This window comes from Dromiciops gliroides, chromosome 5 (genome assembly GCF_019393635.1).
Source record: "Dromiciops gliroides isolate mDroGli1 chromosome 5, mDroGli1.pri, whole genome shotgun sequence".
NCBI classification, from domain to species: domain Eukaryota; kingdom Metazoa; phylum Chordata; class Mammalia; order Microbiotheria; family Microbiotheriidae; genus Dromiciops; species Dromiciops gliroides.
The window spans coordinates 196,164,588-196,184,758 of NC_057865.1; the positions used below are offsets into that span (position 1 = coordinate 196,164,588).

At 39.8% G+C, this 20,171-nt stretch overlaps 1 protein-coding gene across 1 annotated transcript in view; it reads left to right on the top strand.

Moving 5' to 3' along the window:
• YBX3 (Y-box binding protein 3) overlaps positions 1–19,562 on the top strand; it is a 33,227-nt gene extending 13,665 nt beyond the window's left edge. Inside the window, exons 5-10 of the mRNA XM_043968652.1 lie at positions 334–456; positions 4,677–4,868; positions 12,299–12,396; positions 14,644–14,815; positions 18,199–18,293; positions 19,034–19,562. Coding sequence (XP_043824587.1) covers positions 334–456; positions 4,677–4,868; positions 12,299–12,396; positions 14,644–14,815; positions 18,199–18,258 — 645 coding nt within the window. The 3' untranslated portion in view covers positions 18,259–18,293; positions 19,034–19,562. The remainder of the gene's footprint in view (positions 1–333; positions 457–4,676; positions 4,869–12,298; positions 12,397–14,643; positions 14,816–18,198; positions 18,294–19,033) is intronic.
• Positions 19,563–20,171: the final 609 nt, after the last annotated feature.

The following is a 20,171-nucleotide window of genomic DNA, read 5'->3' on the forward strand; positions in this document are numbered from 1 at the left end:
TATTTTGTAGAGCAGTTTATAGTCTGTGTGTCACTTCATGATAATGTGAAAGTTCCAGTTCTACTTCTAAGGCAGCTGAGGCTCAGAGGTCACTGAACCTATGGAGGGGCAAGAGGGTGAGATGAGAGTCTAGATCTCCACCGGCTCCTCTGCCAGGGTCCAGCAGGCACATTTTAAGCTGTAACTGTCCAAATTCAGGGAGCTCACATGTTTGAAAATGATTGTTCTTTCAGTTCATAAGTGGTTGGTCCATATTGTCCACTTATCCATATTATGCTCTTAATGCTGTTGTTGTTTTCTTGTGGTTTGTTAAAAGGAGAATTTTCTTTCCAGGGGGCAGAAGCAGCCAATGTAACTGGCCCAGATGGAGTTCCAGTGGAAGGTAGCCGCTATGCTGCCGATCGGCGCCGTTACCGACGTGGTTATTATGGCCGGCGTCGTGGGCCTCCTCGCAGTGTAAGTAGTCATGGAATTTCAACCCTGGAAGAGATCTGAGGCCAACTCAGATCTGAATAAAAATCCCTTCTCTAACATAGTCTGGCTGAAGGAAGACCAGGTGATAGAAAAGCTGCCATCTTCTGAGATGGTCATTATCTCTCCCTTAGTGTTTACTCCAGGCTACACATCCTTAGTTCCTTTGACCAGTGCTCATGGAATGAATGATCATGCCCTTCATCCTTTTATCAACCATCCTGGTTGCTCACCTGGATGTACTCCAGTTTATCGATGTCATTCTATAAATATAATACCCCAGAATGTAACATCATCAGATATGGTCTGAATAGGGCAGAGTTTAGTGGGACTGTTAGCATTAATTATTTTATTACATCCCAAGATTATGTTAATTTTTTGGCTACTATATTATATATTTGATTCAAGTTTGTACTTGCAATTTGCTGAAGCTCACTGAATCAATCCACTGAAGATCTTTTTCAGATAAACTTCTAACTAGTCATGCCTTTTTCTTCTTAGAGATAACTTTGCGCTTATCACCTTTACATTTTATTTAGCCTGCTGAGACCTTTTTGGATTCAGACTGTTAGCTTTATCTCCTAGCTTTGAATCATCTTCAAATTTTATAAATGTACCATTAGTGTCTTTAACAAAGTCGTTGAAGAATGAGATACGTCAAAAAAAGAAATGATGTTTGTAATAACTTGTTATATATGAAGCTGTTGTTGGCTTTCCTTTTCTGTTTATTCATTCCTTTTAGTTATTAATTCCAGAATTTAACTAGGAATTGAAGTGATCCTTACTGGACTGTGATTTGCAGATTCTATTTTATGAAATAAGGACAAAGTTTACCTTTTAAAGGCTTTTTTTTTTAAATTATCAATTGGTGAGTTTTCTCTATCCATATTGATCTCTTTTTGTAACCTCCTTTCAATCAAAATTATTTCTTTTTGTGTCTGCAGGATTTTACTCTTGAGTATGCATGGGATTTCATCTATCTAGCTTTGTGTGCGTGCACAATTTGTGATGCATCTTAGAGCATTCCCCACTTACCTCTCCACTAATCACTATTGTCAGACCCTAGATCATCTATGAATACTTGGAATAGGAGAGTATCAGATGACAATTCACTATTAAGACTGCCAAGTCCTGGAGTCAGGAGGACCTCAGTTCAAATACTGCCTCAAACACTTAACAGCTTTATGACCCTGGGCAAGTCACAATCCCGATTGCTTCCTCCTCCAACACCCAAAAAAGATTTGCCAAGTAAGCCTTTTTATTTTTGTGGAAATCAATTGCTATATACCATAATCGATTAAAATACAGATTTTTTTGGCTAATTTGAACTTTCAAATAGCCTCCCTTGATTAATCACTGATTTTATTGTGGAATCTATATGATGCACATTTAACTTATTTAATATCAATTAAGTAGTATAGTCCTGCCATTCTACTTGGTGTGTCTGCCCTGAAGTTAGCATGAGATGAAAGATGTGAATTTTCACCTAGTGTTCTTTTTAATGGCCCAATCTGACCTTAGAACCAATCTTTTTCCTGAAATTACACTTTAGGCTTGCTGACTATTATTAACATGCATTGCTCAAAGATGATGTGCTATTTGATATTTGATATGTGATATGCCTTGGAGACCTGCTGTATAGAGAGGACATTTTTAACTATAACTGATTTTTACTTTATGCAGTTTTTTAAAATAAAGAATCTAACTCCCACACATGATGAAACTATTTCAGTATCAGTTGTAAAAGTTATGAAATAAATGCAATTCCCAGTGGTTCTTCTTCATTAAGGTTCTATTCCTTTGGGATTTGACTGGAGGTCTTTTGGAAGATATGTCTTTTTTATTTCTCTGAAGGGATCAAAGGTGGTCCAGGTTCTTAATAATAGCTTAACACATCTGTCTGTTTATCTCTATCCCCTTCCTTCCCTCCCTCCCATTTTATCCTAGTAATAGCTGTTATGTTGTGCTATTATCCCCATTTCACAGATGAGGAAGGCTGAGGGGGAGAGGTTAAGTGGCTTTCCCAGAGTGATACAGCTAGTAGATGTCTGAAGCAGGATTCAGATGCAGATGTTCCTGATTCCCCAAGTCCATTCCTCTATGCAGCATACCAACAAATCACTCATGGTCCTGGTTTGGAGACATACGTAGAATTGTTTTATCTCCATAAAGTATCCAGAAAATATCTCAAAGAATTAAGTTATGGCAATTATTCCATCAAAAAAAGAAGAAAAAGAATTAGGCTATCAAAATTATTCCAGAGTTCTAGAAGTACCCTGTTAGAATATTTGCTAATTCTGGTAACTTTATTTTGTGATCCATCACTAATCCCATACCCTCATACCTATTCTCCCTTGTGTTATACTGTCTTCCCTCTTTTGCCTTTCTCTTTCCCCCTTCTACACTCTTTCTGCAATCTCAGATTTCTTAGGTGTTTCCTTTATTTTCTCCCTTCCCAATTCCTCCTTAAAAAAATAATCACTTATCTTTTGCCCAGGAAGATGTATTTTGTTTGTTTTTTGCAGGGCAATGAGGGTTAAATGACTTGGTCCAGGTCACACACAGCTAGTAAGTGTCAAGTGTCTGAGGCCACATTTGAACTCAGGTCATCCTGAATCCAGGGCTGGTGCTTTATCCACTGCGCCACCTAGCTGCCCTCATAAAATGTAGTTTTGGAGTGAGGAGGGATTTCGAATGAATTTCAGAAGTGTCAAACTGGAGCCCCTTCAGGCCTTCAAAGTGCTCCAGAGCTGCCCCAACCCGATTAAAATGTCATTGGGTGGGGGCAGCTAGGTGGCGCAGTGGATAAAGTACCAGCCCTGGATTCAGGAGGACTTGAGTTCAAATTTGGCCTCAGACACTTGACACTTACTAGCTGTGTGACCCTGGGCAAGTCACTTAACCCTCATTACCCTGCAAAAAAAAAAGTCAGTGGGAAATATTTAGCAAAATAAATTTTTAAAAATAAGTACTGTCTAACATAAATGATGCTAATCCTGGTTTTCTAAGTTAATATGCTGCCTGCAGGGATATTTCTTAAAGAGTTCTAGTTTGAGATTTATAGGCTTCCCTAGGTGGAAATGGCTCTTGAGGAATAAGCCTAATAATAACAAAAGAATCTTTAAACATGTTTAATTGTACTTTAAAATTTTAAAGCTATCTCAAGAAAGTTTGCTGAGAAGTAGGAATGAAACTGCTTTATTTCCCAGATCCAGACTAGTGATAACAGTCACTGTTACTTTAGAATGTTAAAAATCCTAGCCTTCTGGTGGCCAATTTTCTCTTTTATGGTTTTGAGCAGCTTTAAAGTGCAGATTTAATAGTTGGGTCTTTTTTCTTTTCTTTTTTTCTTTTAGCATCCTTTAGTAGAAGAAGCTTTCCTTACAGCATTTTCTTCCTGTTTTATAGTCACCTTGGTAGTCACCTGAGTATTTTTCACCTTTGGGGATTTTTGACATCTTGGATTGCATATATAGAAATATCAGGGCAGCTAGGTGGCACAGTGGATAGAGCACTGGCCCTGGAGTCAGGAGTACCTGAGTTCAAATCTGGCCTCAGACACTTAACACTTACTAGCTGTGTGACCCTGGGCAAGTCACTTAACCCCAATTGCCTCACTAAAAAAAAAAAGAAATATCTACTCAACTACTGTGAAGGATATGGACTGGGTTTTAAATAACTTTTTACTAATAATAGTATCTTTTCTGTATTGATATGTTGTGGAAATAAGTTAAATGTTTTTTGATGTTTATACTGGTTTACTTTTAGCACGTAACTTGCAAAATGAGGATTTGAGGTAACATCTTAAAATGTCAATCTGTGATTTTATGTATGTGCAAGTCAAATAACCGAATGCAACTTACAAAAAGTGAATTAAAACTTATTTGGCGTAGTGGTGGTATAGTAATTCAGGGTATTGGTGTAACTAATAATTTTGTTTTGCAAAATCAGGAGTACTTGGAATTGTGGATCAGCAAATATTTAACATTTACCCAGATAACCATCAAATCTACCATGAATTGCTTTCATACTACTTTGTGCCTACCACTTTGCTTGCTTTGATGCATAGGGTGACCTCTTCTGCATATATGAAACTTCTTTTTCTTGGGATTCACACTGAGCAGTATTTTGCTAGTCTTTGCTGCTTCCCTTGCCTAGCTTTCTTCCTTGCTATTCTGATTCTTTGCATTTCTTTGCTTCGCTAGTACCCTGGGGAGGAGGAGGAAGGGAGTGGCAGCAGTGAAGGATTCGATCCCCCTACCGCTGATGGGCAGTTCCCTGGGGCTCGGAGTCAGCTGCGCCGCCCACAGTACCGGCAGCGGCGGTTTCCGCCTTACCACGTGGGACAGACCTTTGACCGTCGATCACGGGTCTTTCCCCATGCCAACAGCATGCAGGTAAAATGGCACCCAAGTTCTCATTGCCCTGCGGCTGCTCTTACCCTTCGATCCTTCCTGTTTCACCATCCTTCTCCTACTGCTCTCCTCTTCCTCCTCTTCCAGCTGGGTGAGAGCAGAACCTTTTTTTTGCCCTTCTTTAAGTTACAAAGTAGCCCATAGTCCTATATACTTCTGCTTGGCCATCCTATCTAACAGCACTAGTGCTTTAAAAAACCACAACTGTGAGCCACTTTTGGACTTGCTGAGACTCCTTGGGAAGGAAAAAAAACACCAGAATAGGCTTGCAATTTGCAGTCTGCTTCTGCAAATTCTGATCTCTGATTCTCTAAGATCCTTTTGGATTTCATTGAAGCTATTTGGTTTCCCTTCTTTGGCTATATCATCACTATCAGTGTTTACTCTTTCTCAGTGCTGATGAAACTTCTTTCTTTCTTTTTCCTTTCCACCCTTCTGAAGGAAGGAAAAATAGAATGGCAGATAGAAGACCATTTCTAGGTCCGTAGAAAATGTTTACCTCTGATGTGTTCAGTTTTATTGATGGGATGGGAGAGAAGAGAAAGTACAAGCCCCTGGAGGAATTAACATAGCACTTGTATAGGGGGCAGTCCTTAAGGCAGATCTTATGGTTTCTAAGAGGTGGCGGGAGGTGAGGAAGACATGGAAAGACAACTAGATGGGAAGTGGAATGTTGAAGTGAGCAGGAGGTTACTATGTAATAAATAAAGTTGAAAAGCTAGGATGGAGCCAGAGTGTGAAGGACTTTAAATACTGAACAGAAGCTGTTTGACCCTGGAGGCAATATCAAGCCACTGGAGCTTTTTTTTTTTGGCCAGGCAATGAGGGTTAAGTGACTTGCTCAGTAAGTCACAGTAAGTTACGGTAAGTGTCAAGTATCTGAGGTCAGATTTGAACTCGGGTCCTCCTGAATCCAGGGCTGGTGCTTTATCTACTTTGTCACCTAGTTGCCCCCGACACTGGAGCTTTTTGAACAGGGAAGCATCAGTTTGGCGTCTCTGTGAAGGATGGATTGGAACAAGGGTGGATTAGACCAATAGGCAGGCTACTGGAATTTTGTAGATTATTAAATTCAGTTGTGTCTGACTCTTTGTAACCCCATTTGTGGTTTTCTTGGCAAAGATCCTAGAGTGATTTGCCATTTCCTTCTCCAGCTCACTTTACAGATGAGGAAACTGAGGCAAATAGGGTTAAATGACTTGCCCAGGGTCAAACAGCTAGTAAGTATCTGACTCCAAGTCGGGTATGTTATCTACTGTGCCACCTAGCCTCACAGGCTATTGGATTAAATTAGGCCTACTTTAGCCCAGGCCTGAAGTAGGATGGTAGCCATGTGAATGGAAATAATGTGGAAGAAATAAAATATGACACCTGGGAAATGGAAGGTTTGGATATGAGTCTAAAAGCTCATGAACCTGGGTGATGGAGGTACCCTCCAGAGAAAGAAGTGAGTTAGGGAGAAGGGAAGGCTTGAATGAAAAGATGACTTCTATATTAGACATGGTAACCTTCAAAATGTAGAGAGATCTACAAGGGGGAAAGTATGTTCTGGATCTGAATTTTCCACAGCTGAGAGAAAGTAGTCTCTAGGATGGAAATTATGGGAATCCTGGGGGGCAAGGGACCACTTTCTTCCTTTTCAAAGAAAAAGAGACGAAATCATGGCATAGTTTGCACTCTGTATTTAGGGGAAAGCACATTTCAAAGGGTTCAGAAGAAGGGTCTAGTGGGATGGAAATGCTGGAGAATGAAATGCTGAGAATACAAAGGGAAACATTTAGAATGCAGAAGAAAGATTAGCCTTGTACAAAGCACCTGCATGATCAGGGGCTTGTCAACCAACCCACAAAAGAAATGTATGGAGCACAGAAGCAAGGCCAGAGAAAGGAGACTTGTGACAAGTGTCAGGAGTGAGGAACCTCGAGAGGAGCTGAGGCTGGTGAGGAAAGCCGAGGAATGCTTATTTACAAAGCCATATTGTAAGAAAAGGAGACTCCAGAAGAGAAACCCTCTGCTTCGAGTGGGCAGGATGATCAGTGATAGCTGAAAAAGGAGCTGGTTGATGCAAATTTTGTTTTCTCTATCAAGGATAAAGATATATATTTTTTATTTTTTGGTGAGGCAAACTTGGAATGGCCAAACAAAAATGACCAGTCAGGAGATACTCTGCCCAGATGAAGTCTAACCTTGAGTACTGTCAGATAGGATTGCTGAGTACTGTTGGTGATCATTTGAAAGATCATTGAAAATAGGAGAGAGACTACAAAATTGAAAGACAAACATCCTGATTTTCAAAAAGAGAACAGGGATCTGGAAGTGATAGACTACTGAGTTTGACTTTGATCCCAGAGAAAATTTTAGAACAGATCATGAAGGAAATGTTTGGTGACATTTAAAAAGGGAGAACCATAACTCCATTGAGAACAGCTTGTGCCAGACTAACCTCAGTTCTTTTTGACAGGATTACTGAGACTGGTAGATGAGAAGAAAGTTATGGTAGGTAGTTTTATCTAGATTTTGGCAAAATTCTTGATAAAATAGCTCAGCTGGGAAGAAAAATTAAACAATACATTACACGGATTCAAAATTTGTTGAAGGGTCAGACTTAGTTAATGGTTTTATGTTGACATGATACATCTTTCAGTGCAGTGCTGTGGGAATCTGCTGGAACCTGTGATGATTAAATTTTTTTTTTCCCAATGAATTGGATAAAAGCATAGATGCTTGGGTGTGCTTATGACATAAATCTGGAAGGGATAACTAACATACTGGATGATAGCCAAGACCTAAAAAGTTCTTGACAGGCCATTGGCCTGACTAATGAATTCAACAGGAAGAAATATAAACTCTTGTGCTTGAGTCAATTCACAAATACAAGATGAGGGGAAGCATGATTAGATAGAAGTTCTGAACGAGATCTGGGTTCTTAGTAGACCACAAGTTCAAAAGTCAGCAGTACCGGGGCAGCTAGGTGGCGCAGTGGATAGAGCACTGGCCCTGGAGTCAGGAGGACCTGAGTTCAAATCCGACCTCAGACACTTAACACTTACTAGCTGTGTGACCCTGGGCAAATCACTTAACCCCGATTGCCTCACTAAAAAAAAAAAGTCAGCAGTATGATGTGGCAGCCAGACTCTAATGTAATCTTGTGTTGCACGAGGAGGGGCCCTGTCTTCCCGGAATAGGGCAATAGTGCTAATTCATTCTGTCCTCATCAGATTTCCCTTGGGGTACTGTCTTCAGTTTTGGGGGTCCTAGTTTAAAAAAAGCATTGATAAGCTGGAGGGCAAGTTAGATGAGAAGTTAGAAGCATTAATATACCTCTGCTTGGATAGATCAGTCTGTATTCTTTTTGTATAAAGGGTTGTACTAGTTGGCACTAGTTAGTTTCTTCAACTTTCAAATTCTGTGATTCTGGATGAAAGGATGTCAAATGAAAGTACTTTAAAAAAAATGGCATCTATGGATATTTGCAGTTGGGAGGGAAAGAGCCAATAAATGGAAAGAGCAAATTAGAACATAATTGTTTGATTGCAGAGGCAAGCTGCTGCAGAGGACAAGACCTTAGCACACAAGTAGAGAGTTTGGTCTTGGTGAGGATGATGAGAGAATCAGATATTTGAAAAAAAAGGGAAGAGCAATAGTAGTGTCAAGGGAGTTTGAGATCAAGAATATTATGGAAGAGAGAGCTTACTTCAAGTAGCTACTTTTCTCAGGTAAGAGGCAGAAGGGGAGTAGAGAGGTAGGGGAGAGGATGTAGGAGGCCTAAGGAGAAAGGGAAAGATTTGTTTATTCAGTAAGCATCTATTAAGTGCTTACTCTGTGCCACACTCTGTGTTGAACTATAAGTCCTTGCCCTCAAGGAGCTTACATTCAAATGGAGGAAGACAACACATACCAAGAAAGCTGAAAAAACAGGAGTGGGGTAGAGAAAAGGAGGTGTCCTTCAGGTGGAGCTTCATGGCATTGGGGCATGATGGCTGCCTCCAAGAGTAAGGAATGGCTGCTCAGGAGCCTTCTACAAAATCGATTCCATGAAGAACGCAATCAGAGAAGGAATTAAGAGGCATGGAGTATGGTCTGCTCTGAGTCCCTAGAGGGGAGTGATATAAAGTCTGTTAGGCGATTGTCTTGTTACAGTGAGGGCCCAATTGAATTAGATAACAGATTTTTGGTGGATCCAGTCAGCCCACAGTGGAGTGACTTCAAGTGCTATTCAGCAATTGCATGTGAATATGAGCAGGAAAATGGCAAGATGAGGGGGGTAACCACAATTGGAAGAGTGAATACAATACAGGAGTAAGGGATTTGGGCAGAGAGAACAACATGAGGTTGAACTGGTAAATTATAGGGTCAAAACTGAGAAGGAAGGAAAAGGAAGCCAGAGTTGGGATTATGGTTTAGGGAAATGAGCACCTTCTGATGGATTGAAGCTATAGGGAGACTGGAAAGTTAAGTGTAGGATGAGTAAGGCAGGCACAGGGAGAGATAGGAAAGGGGGTTAGGACCACCGACGTCCAATTATATAATTTGATTTGTTTTTTCTTCAGCTTCTTTTCGTCCAACATGTATGGTTGTGCTTTTTATGTCTTGGTTTTCTTCCTCCCCTTCTTTAGCAGCTGCCCCTGACAAGAATGCTAAAAATAACTGGCAGACGACATATATGGGAGGACTTAGTGCATGACACAGTAAATTTCTCTAGGGCACCACTCTGGGCTTCTAGGAAATGGAGATGGGGAGGAGTCAGTGGGATTTGTGTGGCCTTTTATTTTTAGTGAGTTAGTACTGCATACTTGAAGTCATCTACTTAGTATTTAGCATTTGCATAACACTTGTGTTTGCTCAGAGTATTTTTAGTTATTCCTTGCCAGACCTTTGAGGATGTTAGGTTTTATAGATAGGCACTTGAACCAGGGCTTCCCTTTCCTCTAATGGAAAGAGCTTTGGACTTGGGGGAGACATAGGTCCACACTTCACTTCTGACACTGAATAAACAATATTTCTTGTGGACAAGTTCACTTAACTGCAGAGCCTCAGTTTGTTTTACTGTCTTGTAAAATGGGACTACTAGTACCATGAGGAGCTTCTCTTCCTCAGAGGGTTGTTGTGGAGAGTCATTGAGTTCATGTAAAGCAGCTCTGTGTAGCTTGTCTTTATAATTGCCTGTCTTATTATTGCTTGTGGTCATGCAGGACATTAGTTGAACCTGTTCTATAATATGTGGCCACATTCTGAACTTGCTGTCTTTATCTGCTGTAGTCATTCTAGCTTTTGTAATGTGTCTGAAGGGAAAAACAAATTGGCTCAAGAGTATTAAAAATGAGAAGATGTATCTTACAAGCTGCCTGTAAACTTACTCTGCAGCACCAAGAATTGATAACTCGCATTTATCTCTGTCCTTCCACATTCTTGGCACTGATACTATGGTATCACTAATAGCCTTGAAGTATGCATCAGGTATGTTGTAGATGATGTTCAGAAAAAACGAAGGTTGTTGGTTCTCTATTTCATATCTGTTGTATTCCCAACTAGATGAAGGACACCTAGGTGGCAAAGCTGATCGAGTGCCAGGCCTAGAGTCAGGAAAACTCATCTGCCTCAGTTCAAATCTGGCTTCAGACACTTAGAAGCTGTGTGACCCTGGGCAAGTCACTTAACCCCTTTGGCTTCAGTTTCTTCACCTGTAAAATGAGCTGGAGAAAGAAACGGCAAACTACTGCAGTATCTTTGCCAAGAAAACTCAAAACGGGGTCATGGAGAGTCGGATATGACTCAAAGATGACTGAACAGCAACAAGTATACACAGACACCAGAGAGAGGGGGAAGCCAGGAGTTGTGTGCTTTGTCCCAAATTTCAGATGTGGAAGCGATGTCTGAAGTAACTTGGTTCAGACTGTCCCCGAATACAAAAAAGAAAGTAATGGTTGAAACTGAGCCTTAAAAGATGCTAGTGATTCTAAGAGGCAGAGGTCATGAGGCATTTTAAGCAAGCTTATGTATATAAAGGCACAGAGATGGGAGCTACAAAGAGTGTGTGAGTGCATGGGTAGGTGTGTGCGTGTGCGTGCGCGCCCATATGGACACAACCTCTTAGTAAGAGAAGGTGACAGAGCAATAGCAAAAAGGCCATAGTGAAAAGACCACATGTGAAAGAGAGTGATGTCTATTAGGGCTGGAAAAAAGTAGGTTGGAGCTGGTTTGTGAAAAGTTGAAATGCCAAACAGAGAAGTTTGTATTTGATCCTTGAAGTAATTGGAAGTCCACAAGAATTTTACCAAGAGTGGAGTGACCTGAAAAGATGAGAGGGGTTTAGGGCTACTCTCCTTAAGAAGGAATAGCCTACTTAGATCATTGATATTTATTTGGAATCATACAAGACAGGGAAGCCAATTTAATCACTGTTTTGGTCTTGAATCGGGGGTTACAATTTCCCCAAATCTGGCTTATGTAAAATTTTGAATGTGAGTAATTTCAGTGTAATATATATGAATCTTTTTTTCCCTTTCAAGGAAGTTGTAGTTAGCTTTATACAGTAGAAAGAGCACTGCTCTGAGGTTGGACTACCTGGATTCAAATTCTACGTCTGATCTTTGATTTGGGGGCAGCCGTTCCATCTTCTTGCACTTCTCTGTACTCACTTATCTATAAAATGAGGGATGGAGTAGGTGGTCTGAGGTTCCTTCCTGCCCAGCACTATCAGCCTGCTTACCTCAATACAAATGATTGTAGGAACATATTAATAGGAGTTGGGAAAAAGAAGACTTGTATTTAAGACTTGCCTGGTGGTACTGTCTTCATTCTGTAGGGAAGTCCCAATGTCAGTGTATACTGCCATCCCTTTCTCTTGAGTATCAGGTCATATTTTATAAGGTAGAGGATATAGTCCATAATCTGCTTTCTTAAAATATGAGGGTTTTTTTATAATCACAACACTTTACAAATCTTGTTTGATGCTTTGGGATAAAGGAGTAGATACTTTTAGTGTAATTGGATAGTTGGGTGATATTTTTTCTTGGCATATAATTTTAGAAATATTCTCCATCTCCTTTTCTCTGCCTACCCAGTAGTTTTGCTGTTTTATCAATAGCAGTGACTTTACAAGTTGGTCATTGCCCTTGAGATAGTTTGTGTCCTTTTGGATTGTGACTATAACTTTGACTTCTGTATTCTAGGGAAGGCACTGACTATCTCTGCTAGTCTGGGGGGGAGCAGGGGAGGGAGGGGGGCTGGGCAATGAGGGTTAAGTGACTTGCCCAGGGTCACACAGCTAGTACGTGTCAGATGTCTGAAGCTGGATTTGAACTCAGGTCCTCTTGAATCCAGAACCAGTGCTTCATCCACTGAGCCACCTAGCTGCCGCGTCTGCTAGTCTTTTGTTGTTTGTCATGACTCTCCTACTTGTGTCCCTTTAGGGTGGTGAAATGGGGGAGATGAAGGATGGAGTTTCAGAAGGAGCACAACTTCAGTCACCAGCACACCGGAACCCCAACTATCGTCCACGATATCGAAGGTAGCAATGATTGATCATCCACTTGGCTTTAGAATGCAGGGGCAAGAAGGCAGTGTGGGATTATTTTGTGTGACTTAATTACATGATTAGAGGGCAAAAGAAAAGGACGGGCATGTGAAAGTACCTGGGGTTCCCGATATCTCATTTTCTCTTTCTCTTTGATGTCCATTTGTATACTGTGGGAAAGCAGATGGTGTCAGAGTACCTAGGTTGCTGAATTTTCTAGTGACTTCTCCTTGGAACACTGGAAAAAAGTGTAGTATGTCACTCTCTACCATTTCCAAAATAATAAATAAAAGATTACATTTGTTTTCCTCCACAGCTGATGATTAAAACCCATGCATACCTACATAGCTTTTGTTTCTGTTGTCTGTAGCTCTTTTTGGTGGATCTTCTTCTCTATTTTGTGCTGAAGGCCTTCTTTAGAAATACTTGTTTTGTGGATATCACTGAAGAACCAGGGTCTTCCTGCTGTCTGAGCAGCCCACTCCCTCTTCGGGGCACTCATATACTGGATAATGTGTAGTAATTGTGGTGCTTGATATTTCCATAGAACTTTCATGTTTGCAAAGCGGTTTGTGCACATGATTTTCATTTGTGTCTCACAACAGTCAGGTTGAAATAAAGCACTAATAGGTCCTATTATTTACCTTCATTTTATAAACAAGGAAACTTTGGGCTTAGAGAGGTCAAACCCAGCTATTTCTGACTACAAATCCAGCACTTGACAATTAAACCAGGCTGCCAAGTCCTTTGTCCTAATGTAGTCTGCAGCCACGTATTTTATTAGATTCACTTTTTATTGATATCTTTGGCTTTTACTGTCACCAATATTTCCCTGTCTTCCTTCTCCCCTCCCAAAAAGCTATCCCTTATAACAAATAAGAAAAAAGAGGAAGAGAAATTTTTTTATTACCTTTTTGGTCACCTGCAATTTTGGTTCCTCTAAGATCATGGTGTTTCATCATCAAGAGAATATTGGTATTGGAAAGATGAACCTTCTTGTCCAGATTATGCTATGAAATTATATAGGCATCTTGTTGAGTTAGTATAACTTTTATTTGGAGGTTTCAGTCTACTTTATACACAGTGTCTCGGGCATGCAGTAAGCAGAGAAGTTCTGTAGAAAGTGGTGGGGGTGGAGATGGGGGCCTGGTTCCTACAGACTCCTGGAGCCTAATTCTCCCCCCCCCCATTTATTTAGAATTTAATTTTTTTCCCAAATTACATGTAAAAACAAATTTATGTCAATTTAAAAAAAATTGTGTTCCAAATTCTCTTCTTCCCCCCACCCCCCCAAGAACTCAAGCAATTCAATATAAGTTTAAACATGTGTAGTCATGCAAAACATTTCCACATTAGTCAGGTTGTGAAAGAAAACAGACAAAAAATCCTTTAGGAAAAGGAACTAAAAAAAATTATGCTTCAATCTGTATTCAGATACCATCAGTTCTTTCTCTGGACGTGGATTGAATTTTTCATAAGTCCTTAAGAGTTGTCTTGGATCATTGTATTGCTGAAAATAACTAAATCATTCACAGCTGATCATCTTACAGTATTGCTGTTACTTTGTATACAGTGCACTTTGCATCAGCTCATGTAAGTCTTTCCAGATTTTTCTGAGAGCATCCTGCTCATCATTTCTTATAGCACAATAGTGTTCCATCATAATCTCATCCCATAATTTATTCAGCCATTCTCCAATTGATGGGCATCTCCCCTATTTCAAATTCAACTTTTTGTTTTTTTTTTTTTAAATCTCTTTTGGGATACCACCCTAGTAGTGGTATTACTAGGTCAAAGGGTATGCATGGTTTTATTGCCCTTTGGCCATAGTTCCAAATTTCTCTACAGAATGCTTGAATCAGTTTACAACTTTACCAAGAATGTATTAATGTCTCATTTTCCCCATATCCCCAACAACATTGTCATTTTTCTCTGCTGTCCTATTATCAAGTCCAGTAGGTATGAGGTAGTGCCCCTTCCTGTAGCCTAATTTTACAACTCTCCAAGATAGAGCTATGAGTGGCTAATGTTGGTCATTTGATTGTCTCAGTCGAATCATAACTGTTCCAGCAAGTAAAAAAAAACAAAAACCCAAACCCCCACAAAACTAAAGCTTTTTTTTTTTGCCATATTTTAAACTTTTTGACATTAAAAAAAAAATGTTCAGATTTTTAACCCCCACTCCATTCTGCAACCCCATTTAGCCCATTGCTCTTATTTTTCTTTTGCCATCCTATGTAGGGGCCCTTCTCGACCACGCCCTGTCCCAGCTATCGGAGAGGCAGAAGACAAGGAGAACCAGCATGGGGCCAATGGCCCACAACAGCCATCAGCTCGTCGTGGATACCGGCGCCCATACAACTATCGCCGCCGACCTCGTCCTCCAAATGCCTCTTCACAAGAGAGCAAAGAGGTAATGTAGACTTTGGAGAAGTCAAAGAGATGGTTTTTAGTTCAGTTCAACCTGGATAATGGAGATATAGACGCCTGGTTCTAAGTCTGGGGTAGAGTAGAAAAAAGCAGCCTTCTGCATTAGAATCCTGCCTCTGCTTACTGCCTACAAAGGAATGGTGAATTCTCTAACCATGGGCAGATCATTTTGGTCTCTGCATCTCTATTCCTTTTGTAAAATGAGTGAGTTGGAGACTCTTGGTGTCAAATAACTATCCTGTGAGACTACTTTACATATTCAAATGATAAATTAGTTAGTGCTCTTTTCATAAGATGTTAATATGTTAAACGGGAAACTTAAAGAGGGTACCTCAGCAACCTAAGGAAAATGTCCATGGTATCTAAACACAGACACCATAGATACCTTTTCCCGCTGAAGGGCAGAAACATGGTTTGTGTTACACGGGCAGAAAGACTGATTCAGCTGAAGTGTGTTCCCGCTGTGATGAAGATTGCAAAGGGGGCTATCCTGCTCTCTTGTTCTCCTTTGAAATTTATGACTTTCAGTACCTTGCACATGGTAACTAACAAATTCAATGGGATCAAAAGATGGAAAGGAACATGAGGTTATGTAATCCAGTGCCTTCCCTGAGAAAATGGGTATCTTGGGTTTTTTTTTTTTTAATCATGACTGCTTCCGAAAAGCTAAAAATAAGCATCACCAAGTTGCATGGGTAGGATGGGGATGTAAGCATCTTCTAGCATATAACCAACTGAGAACTCTTAGGAACAGGAGTAAAGGATGTGGTGGGTGAGGAAAGGAGAGGCAGACAGCTAGAGGTCTCCACTGGTGTACTTGAGATGTCAGAAGAAAGGGAAGAACATCTCTGGCACACTGGGTGGAGTCCCTATGGCAAACTTACAGGAAAGTATGGATGAAAATTGCTCAGGGAAGGCAGGCATAGATGGGTAGCAATCTGCAGCATTGAACTCCTGAGTCAGTGAGATCCCAGATCTATTTTAGTATTTGAGTGATAGAGTAAAAAAAAGTCTGGGAATTTTGATATGTGAATTTTAATTCCAGCTTGCTCATAATTTGCCCAAGTTGTTGGGCCCTTCAGGAACTGGTCGCTCAGCTGTAAAACTGAAGTGTTGCAGAAAATAGTAGCTAGCATTTTATATGATACTTTAAAGGCTGAGAAACACTGTCTAGTTGTCTACTCTTGTGATTTTCTCAGCACCTCCATGAAGCAAATGTTCTTAGCCTCATTTTATAGATGAGAGGACACTGAGGCTGAGAGGGCTTTAGGTGATTTGCCTAGGGTCACACAGTTTGTAAGTGTCTTAGGGCAGGATTCAAACTTGAGTTTTCTTATGTCAAAAGTCCAACACTCTAATTTTGCCTTTTTCTCCCTCTTAATTTTTCATTCTTATAATTCTTATAGTGATATATTTGACTGTTTCAGCAATATTTTCCTTCTTTGATCATTGAGGAGGATCTCACATTTCAACATAGCAACAAACCAGTTTGTTGATGGTCCAAAATCCTATGACAGCCTCTTAATCTATAAAAGAATGGGTAGACTTCTCTTTTAGAACTAGAGATGAATTTTTGTACCCTAAACTACACTGGGATCAAGCATAAGAAAGGCACCCACATTTGAGGTAGGGGAACCATCCTAAAGAAAGGGTATAGAGACAGACCCAGGTACTGCTGATCTTGAGGTAGCCCTAACATCACTCCCAAGCAAATCAGGCCCCTTTTTAGCTTCTTGATAACTAGGTGTTAAGGTCAGTTCATGTTTGGCATCCAAGAAGTCTCAGTATTTGGGAGGGTGACATGGCCTGATGTGGTATGTGTTAACTCTTATACCAAACATTTTTTTTGATGGGGGATGTGTGGGGGGTGGAAAATGCAGGTGGTTGAAAGAAGTTTTGAAACCACTCAAAAAATAATCAGACCCACAAAAAAATTAAATAATCATAGGTACCACCTCACACCTATCAGAGTGGCAAATATAACAAAAAAGGAAAATGTTGGTTGTTGGAGGAGATGTGGGAAAACTGGGACACTCATCCACTGTTAGTGGAGTTGCAAAAAGAGCCAACCATTCTGGAGAGCAATTTGGAACTATGCCCAAAGGGCTATCAAACTGTGCATACCCTTTGATCCAGCAATACCACTGCTAGGTTTATATCTCAAAGACAACCCCCCAAAAAACCAGAAAAAGACCTATTTGCACAAAAATATTTATAGCACCTTTTTTCGTGGTGGCAAAGAATCAGAAATCAAAGGAATGTCTATCAATTGGAAAGGCTAAATAAGCTTTGGCATATGATTGTGATGGAATATTACTGTGCTATAAGAAATGACAAACAGGATGATTTCAGAAAGGCCTGGAAAGACTTGTAAGAACTGATGTATAGTGAAGTGAGCAGAACCAGGAGAATGTTGTACACAGTGACAGCAATATGGTTTGATGAATAACTGTCAATGGCAGTTATTGTGAGCAAGGCAATCCCAAAGGACTAATGATAAGGCATACTATCCACCTCCAAAGAAAGAACTGATATTGATCGACATTTGTTTTTTGTTGTTGTTGTTGTTGTTTTTTTGGTGAGGCAATTGGGGTTGCCCAGGGTCACACAGCTAATAAGTGTCAAGTGTCTAAGGCCAGATTTGAACTCAGGTCCTCCTGACTCCAGGGCCAGTGCTCTGTCTACTGTGCCACCTAGCCACCCCTTTTTCTTTTCTTTTTTAATATTTTTTTTTATATTGATTGAATAGAGACTGAAGCATACTATTTTCACTTTCATTTTTTCCCCTTTTATTCAAATTTCTTATACAAAATGACGAATGTGGTAATGTTTTACATAATTGCACATGTATAACCTATATCTGATTGCCACCTCAGCGATGGGGAAGAAGAGGAAGGGAAGAAGGGATGAGATTTGGAACTCAAAACTTTTAAGTGTTTTTTTTTTTTTTTTAAAGAAAGGCATGGGGAGATATATTCATTATAATAATAATTGGATTTATATTGTGTTTTAAAACCTTAAAAAACCCACCACATTCATAATGTCATGTTCAGGTATCATCTAGTCCAACAAAGTGTGCTGGAATTAAAGTAAGGGCCTGGGTTTTAATTTTCTCTTGCTACCCTGCTGACCATAGACAAACTCTCCTCTTTTTCTTTGGAGGAATACATTTTCCACTGTGGTGCAAATTTCTTGGCCCATGCATGGGTAATTACTAAAGGCTGATATTGCCCTTTGTAGTTGACAAATCTATTTAGAGTACATTTGCTTTTCAGATGTTTCGCTTTTTAAAAAGCTATTTCTTTTATTAACTTTATTTAACTTTATTAACAGTCTGACCTGATTGCTCCCATCTTTTCTCCCAAGGTGGCTGAAGCACCAACTGAAAACCCTGCTCCAACCACTCAGCCAAGCACTGCTGAGTGAGGTCTGGCTCTTTATAGGCACCTTTACCATTACAGGTAAAAAATAAAATCAGGAAATGCCCTGACTTCTCAAGGTTGTAATCCTTCTCTTAAAAATTGAATCTACTTGGCGTTCGTAGCCTGAAGACTCTTGCTCTAAGCTAAATTTGCCCATTCTCAGAATAATACCATTTATTACAGCTGATGTTTTTCTTTATTCTTCTGACCCCTAGTGGCCAATTATATGACTTGGTGACTCTAATCCATAAGTAGGAGGAGAAATTCTATGATTTAAAAAAAAAATATTCCCCAGTGTAGCCAATTAAGTAGCATTTAATAAGTGCTTTTCTGTACCTGGCCCTGCAGAACAATGGCTCAGCCCTGCCCAGTTTGGACACAGCCTACTGTTTGCCTTAAGCTGTGCAGGGTTCCTTTTGTAGGTGATAAAACTGCCCTTTTGGTGGGGAGGAAGAAGAGGCATTTGTTTATTGTATTTCTGCCTCTACTACAGCTTTCACCATAAAGTGGGGAGCTATAGTGAAACTCAAGTCACTTGAATTTTTACCTTTTTAATTGATATAAATTTGTTTTGAAAGTGATGTCATATGCTTTGGATTATACAATAGACTTTTCCACCTGTGTTTTCAAAGTTATATTATAAACTGCCTTTCTTTCTAGCTGAAAATTTTTAAAGTTGCCACTTTTAGGCTTCAAGTTATGTGTGCATTTTATGTTTTCAGAGAACTTGACTTGCGCTTTTGAGTTCAACTATTTGAAGTGTGACTCTTATTTTACAGGTGTACTAAAACCAAAAAGAAACTTTCAATGCTTTACCAACACCAAAGATACATCCAAGCAATAAAATGCAAAAATAAACTAACCAAGATTTTTGAGATAAAAACTTTTTTATTCTTAAATTAAAAACATGGAAAACAACACCCTTACCAGCAAGCTGAGATCCCTGGAACGTCTGCACAAAAGATAATAGAAAGAAAAGAAACAGCCTCCTCAATTTCAGCAGCAACTGTGGTTTTTTTCTGGCTTTACCATTTTGCTATTATGAATTGAAAGAGAAAATTTTGGCACCAACTCTAAAGGGAAGGACCCCAACCAAAGAAATTATAGTAAATGCTTTGTTTTTATTTTTATGCTGGTGCTAAACCTTTACAGGTGTGGTTTAATTTTTTTCTTTTGCCAGTCCTGTATTCTCAGGATGTGGGGAGGAGAAATTTCCTGCTTTATATGTACTATGTGACAACTATTGGAAAATGTGCAGCATGATTGAACTTTCTCAGAAATAAAATGATTTCACCTTCTGAGGGAAAAGGAGCTTCAGTGTAGTTCTTTTGTGTTTGATCTCTCTTCTCTTCCTGAAATCTGGATACTTTTGAGGCGCAGCATCATACCTGTGTTAATCATCTGGGTTATAAAGAGACTAATAAAGAAAAACTAGTGAGGTGCCCTAGGAAAAGACTGAGGGAGCAATGTTATTCAATCTCCATTTAACGAATTTGGAATCCTCTTACTTTGATCATGGTCTGTAAATCCTGGTTGATGAATCCTAACCAAATCAGTGAGAGGACATGAGTAATTCTAATTTTCAGAGAATATCAGATCATCCAAGATTCATTAATTCAGTAGCAGAAAAATTCTTGTAAAGAGCTGGTTTTCTGTGGTGTGCTTCTAGTTCAGGGTTCTGAGCTAGAGGTTAAGGGGAAAGAATAGCTTTACTGCACTTCAGTATTTTGGGAAAATCTAAGACATTTTTGTGAATTGCCATGACGATCTTGGGCAAGTCGCAAATTCTTTGGGTCTGTTTCTTTAGTAAAATGAGACAACTCTCGGTTCTCAGGTCTAAAATCTCTATGAAAAGGGAAACAAAATTAAGCCTTCCTGAAAGCTGGAAGTATCTGGATGATCTCCCCTTGTCCTCAT